Raw genomic sequence first — 6110 nt, forward strand, 5'->3', positions numbered from 1 at the left:
AACCTGCAAGTGCCACTTATCATAATAACAAACCCCTAGATGATTACATGTATCTCCCAAGCAACTGCTAACTAAGCTAAACACAAGACACATAAACCACAGCAGATATCATGAATCACACACAATAAATATGTTCTGCACATGTCACATCATCAAAGGCGTACATAGTAATATACGTAGAAACTTACGCGGTACCTCCCGTCACTGGACACCCACAATGCATCCTAAAGCACACACAGATCGGCGGACCCTGCACAACCCTTGGCGATAACGTCGGTCACCGGCATTCCACCACGTACTCCCAGTATCGCAGCCGTCACCGTGTAAATCCTTACAAGGCCGACCCAGGAGCACGGGCACCTCACACAGCCGGCACCGCCTGCGTGTCGACAAACCCCTGGCCACGTCACGACTGGCCACCCAGAGTGAACCCATGAAAGACCTCACCTCCGTAACTAATGTAAATCCTCACTCAAGTAACATACAAAAAATACAATACATACATTTTTATTAATATAACAGAGAAATATACTTACAAAATACATGAAACAAGAAAACTTAATAATACACAGGACCGTCCCGAACCCGGGCGAAAATGAACGACCACAACTACCGCTAAGTATCCCAATTAATCGTGATTCATGATACACTCCCCCCCCCGATTAAGTCATCTCTTCCACTGGGAGTACTACAACTAATTTGTGCACCGATCTGCTAACACAAACATCCTCTTGGCCCTTGTATGTACGTCCGGGTCTTCTGATTTTATACCGAACAATTACATCTCTTACTCTCTCATCTCTACTTGGCATTACTGATTTTACTTGAGCAAGTCTCCACTGCCCTCTAATTGCATCTTTGTCTTGAAGAAGGACTATGTCGCCTGGTTTTACATTTCTTTTGTCAACGTGCCACTTTTGTCTTACTATGAGAGTTGGGAAATAGTCTCTGTGCCACTTCCTCCAAAAACTATTCACGATCTCATCCATGAACATCAGTCTGCACTTACTACTTTGAGGTTCCTGCATCATTGTCCCTGCAGGCGCACTGTTATTAGTCCTGCCCAATAATAAATCATTAGGGCACAAATACAACCCCATCTCAACATCAATGCCAGGCTTCATACCAATGGGCCTATCATTCAGAAGATTTGCTGTTTCAAATAAGACAGTCTGCAGTTCCCCAAAAGTCAGTCTAGAATCACCAATAGCAATAGCTAAAGCCCGTTTCACTGATCTTATTAAGGCTTCACTGCAACCATTTTGCCAGGGGGCCTCAGCTGATTTATTGAATACCCATGTGGTGCCCTTGTTGACACTGGAATTCATGATCTCTGGTACATTCCAATTTTGCCTAATCAGTTTCAGTTCCTTACTTGCTGCAACTAATTGAGTACCTGAATCTGAATGTATAGTATGAGGATATCCTCTTATGGCTACAAATCGTCTGAATACAGTCAGAAAACTTTCAGTGTTATAACTGTCTGCCAAATCCAAGTACACTGCACGGGTCACAAGACAACTGAAAATGATACCATATGCTTTACCTACAGTACGCCTTTTAACTGTGTCCTTGATAGCAAATGGCCCAAATAAGTCTAACGAAGTGTAATAGAATGGAGGGGCAGGTTTTAGTCTCTCAGAGCATAATTCACCCATTCTCTGTTCAACAGTCACTGTTTCTAACTTTCTACAGATAATACATTGCCTCTTAATATTCTTTATTAGGCGTCGTGCACCTGGGGTCCAAAACTTGTGTTGCAATTTGGCTAACGTTTTCTCTATTCCTCCATGATCGATCTCATGTAGATGTTTGATATACAGTTTAACAACCTTACTGTTTGAGGGCATGAGGATAAAGAGATCCATGTTCCAATTTTCTTTAAGCCAACGAGACATTCTTTCACCTACCAGTATAATACCTTCACTGTTCATGTTAACTCCTAGTCTCTGATAGTCATGCTTCCAGTTGGGTTGCAAAGCCTTCTGCTCTACTCGGACGAGATATTTTCGGCATCTCTAAGTCCGTATGCAGCACCTGCATTTTTTTCACTGGTAACAATTTCCCTCATCAACAATTTTGGGATCAATGTAAAAGGGACAATTAAACCCAACGGGTCATACACAGTTGAAACTTGGCTTAGTACTACTCTCTTAGTTAAAGTCTTAGGTATTTGACTCTCCAAATTTGATTTAGTTAAGCAGGGACCTTCTCGTACATTCCTGAACTTCTTTGAAAAATTCAACGTGACCCTGTATCCAAATGTATCTTCCCTAGGGTCCCACTTTAGACCAAAAATCCGTTGCTCATGACTATCTAGGAGACCCAAATCTGTGTCACTCAGTTCGTCACCAGCCATAATCCACTGCTTGATTTTAAAACCTCCTTGGCTCAAAACTAGATCAATATCACTGACTAATTGTCGAGCTTCATGCATATCATCACAACTGTGCACAATGTCATCTACATATGAGTTTTTGGTTACAACATCTTTAACTTTAGGAAACTTTGTTTCATACATCTCCACGGTCTTCTTTAGGGCTGTCATAGCAATGACACCACTGGGTTTATCACCGAAAGTTACTGCAGTCATGATGTAATGGTCAGGTGGTCTTTCGTTGTCCATATTCCGCCAAAGAAACCTATGGGTATGTTGATCCAAAGTTCCCATTTTCACAGAGTTATACATCTTAGAAATGTCACCTGTAACAGCAAACTTTCCCTGACGAAACCTTATGAGGATGCCTAATAAACTGTTCAGGACATCTGGACCTTTGGCCCAATAATCGTTCAATATATGGCCCATGTAGGAGGCTGAGGAGTTGAACACAATGCGAAGGGGAGTTGAACTGGAGCTAGGTTTGAGGACTTCATGATGATGAATATAATGTACTGGTCCTTCATAGTTGTTCAACTCCTTGATGGATAACCTTCTGGCAACCCCTCTGTTCACCATATCCTGGATTTGGTCATTATATAATCCACAATAGTGCGTCCCCAATTTACTGAGTCTTTTTTCAGTTGACTTCAAACGAGCAACAGCAACAGATACATTATTAGGTAAATCTTCAGGCTCTCTAATCCAAGGATATTTGACAGTCCAACATTTTTCATCAGGATCATGGTTCAGACCTGCGCTAATCAATGCCAACTCTCTCTCTTCCTTAAGGTTGTAATTTTTGTCTCCTGGGGTACATGAACCACATTTACAACCTCCACATTTGGGGACACAATAAGTACCTAAACCTTCAATTTCAAAAAACTTCTCTAAATTCATCTTCAACTTAAAGTTATCTTCCTCTCTTAACTCACTAAGGTTCCTGGAACAAGCAATATGACTAATCCTGACTCCAAAACATTGCTCCCTGGTTTATGGAACTTGATCAAAGGTGTGACCCACGAATGCAGTACCGAACATACTCCGCATAAGCTGTAAGGTACCCACAGACGATATAACCTCAGGCATTAGGTTACACCAGTCCGTACCTATTAATAAATCAATGTCGCCCTCTGGCATGTCAAGATCAGTAACAGAAACGCCTTCAAATAATTTCGTCACTTCAGTTAAGTCTACCTTACAAACGGTTGATGTTATGCTCTCAATACCGTATGCAGTAATACGCCAAATTTTCCCATCCAAATCCTTAAGGGGGATGATATATTCTCGACTATGCAGCCGTTCGGTTCTCCCACCAACCTTAGTGACTGACAGAGTTACTTCTTTACCGGTGAGGCCCAATCTAGACGCTGCGTCAAATCTCACCAAAGTTATGTCACTTCCAGGATCCCAAAGTGTGTTCAAAGGTGTGGAACAGTTGGTGGAATACAATTTGTTCATCATCAACAGTGTCCTGTCTCTTACTCTACTTTCCAATTTTCCCGTCAGTGTCATGTGGAACATTAGCCCCTCAATATAGGCTTCATGAAGTAAGGGATGGTGGTCCTTGCCACACCTTTGTCCATCCGAGACAATATTACATGGTCTCTTCGACCAGCACTTCTTTGACATATGACTCCCTTTAGACAACTGAAACAAATCCGATTTCTCTTCACTACTTCCACTTTATCACTATTGCTCATTCCCACGAACTCATTACAATTATGTATGCTGTGGGAGTAAGAATCATGTAGCCAACACTTAATACCCTGATATTGAGACTGCTCTGAATCACCCTTTCCCAATCCTAGATCACGTATGGACTGTGTTAATTGATTCAAGCATTGCTTCATTTCATTCTGATCTTCCTGGAGTTTCTTGATAATAGATGTCATGCCACCATCACTTCCTTCTTTATCTACCTGACTAATGGCATTATGACAAATTTTGTTGCTTGCATTACATCTTACGCTTGAATCCATATACTCAAGTACCCTTTTTTTCCCTGAGTAAAAACTCCATTAATCTTTCAAAAAGATCTGTGGAATTTCTATATTTCTCAGACCAAATAACCCACTCACGTCTCTGTGTGCCAGGCATAATTCTCTCCACAAAGCTCACCATGTTTACAGTGTTCATTTCTCTCTCTAGATTCATCCTTATTAAAGTAACCAAGCTTGAAATAAAAGAGTTAATGAAGGAATTAGATGAAGAGAAGGTAATGGGACCAGTTGAAGTCTCACGCAGAATACTGAAAGAATGTAGGGAAGAACTAGCAAGTCCTATATACATCATAAAATGCTCAATAGGAAATGGAACAGTACCAGTAGAATGGAAAAGAGCTGAGGTGGTTCCCATATATAAGAGCGGAAGGAAGGAAGAACCTTTAAATTACAGACCGGTATCACTAACTAGTGTAATATGCAAGTTGTGTGAAAGAATAATAAAGAAACAATGGATTAAATTCCTTGAAGACAACAAATTAATATCAAATAACCAGTTTGGTTTTAGAAAAAGACGGTCTTGTGTAACTAATTTATTGAGTTTGTATTCTAGAATAGTTGATAGAATACAAGAGAGAGAGGGATGGGTTGACTGTATTTATTTGGATTTAAAAAAGGCATTTGAAAAGTGCCACATGCAAGATTACTATGGAAGTTAGAGGAGAAGGGTGGCTTAAAAGGAAGCACATTGAGATGGATACAAAATTATTTGAGGGGGAGAGAAATAAGGACAGTAGTTAAAGATATGAAGTGCAAATGGAGAGCAGTAGAAAGTGGAGTGCCACAGGGGTCAGTATTGGCACCAATACTTTTCCTCATTTATATTAACGACATGCCAGAAGGAATGAACAGCTACATAAATCTGTTTGCAGACGATGCAAAACTGTGCAGAGTTATAAAGCAAAATGAGGATTGTGAAATACTGCAAGAAGACCTAAATAAGATCTGGGAATGGAGTAAAAAGTGGAAAATGGAATTCAATGTGAACAAAAGCCATGTCATGGAAATGGGAAAGAGTGAAAGACGACCTGTGGGAATCTATAAGATGGGAGATGGAGTAGAACTGGAGAAAGTTAAAAAGAAAAAGGACTTAGGAGTGACGATGGAAGAAAACAATCAACCAGTAAGCCATATTGATAGAATTTTTAGAGAAGCATATAATTTGCTAAGGAATATTGGAATAGCATTTCACTACATGGACAAAGAAATGATGAAGAAATTGATAAGTACTATAATAAGACCCAGATTGGAATATGCAGGAGTAGTGTGGACCCCTCATAAAAAGAAACACATAAGGAAATTGGAGAGGCTACAAGAATGGTTCCAGAATTTGAAGGGATGACATATGAGGAGAGACTAAAGGCTATGGATCTACCAACTCTGGAACAAAGAAGGGAGAGAGGAGACCTGATACAAGTTTATAAATTGATCAATGCAATGGACCAAGTGGATAATGAGAAACTGATCCTGAGAGAATATTGTAACGTTGCTTGAGTCACCCCTTCAATCAACACAATCTCCGAAGAGAACGGAGCAGATTGACGGTGACTAAAACAAACTTACAAAGATATTTTAATATCCTTTTTCTATGATTTTGTGATAAGGCATTTGATCAAATATGAGTGTAGTATTATGTTTAACATTTATTGTACAAGAAGACAAGTGTAATAATTGCCTGTTACTTTAAATACCACAATATGGTTGCATAGGATTTTTAGGATTCGCATTTA

At 40.0% G+C, this 6110-nt stretch overlaps 1 protein-coding gene across 1 annotated transcript; it reads right to left on the reverse strand.

The window, feature by feature from the left end:
• Positions 1 to 662: 662 nt before the first annotated feature.
• LOC123509433 lies at positions 663 to 1868 on the reverse strand. The gene has a single exon (XM_045263724.1). It carries the CDS (start codon positions 1866 to 1868, stop codon positions 663 to 665), a length of 1206 nt encoding a protein of 401 aa, XP_045119659.1.
• Between the last annotated feature and the right edge of the window lie 4242 nt (positions 1869 to 6110).

Source organism: Portunus trituberculatus, chromosome 27 (genome assembly GCF_017591435.1).
Source record: "Portunus trituberculatus isolate SZX2019 chromosome 27, ASM1759143v1, whole genome shotgun sequence".
Lineage (NCBI taxonomy): Eukaryota > Metazoa > Arthropoda > Malacostraca > Decapoda > Portunidae > Portunus > Portunus trituberculatus.

Excerpts from the sequence above, each read along its gene's own strand:
- LOC123509433 (XM_045263724.1), bottom strand. The coding sequence starts at position 1,868 with ATGGATCTCTTTATCCTCATGCCCTCAAACAGTAAGGTTGTTAAACTG.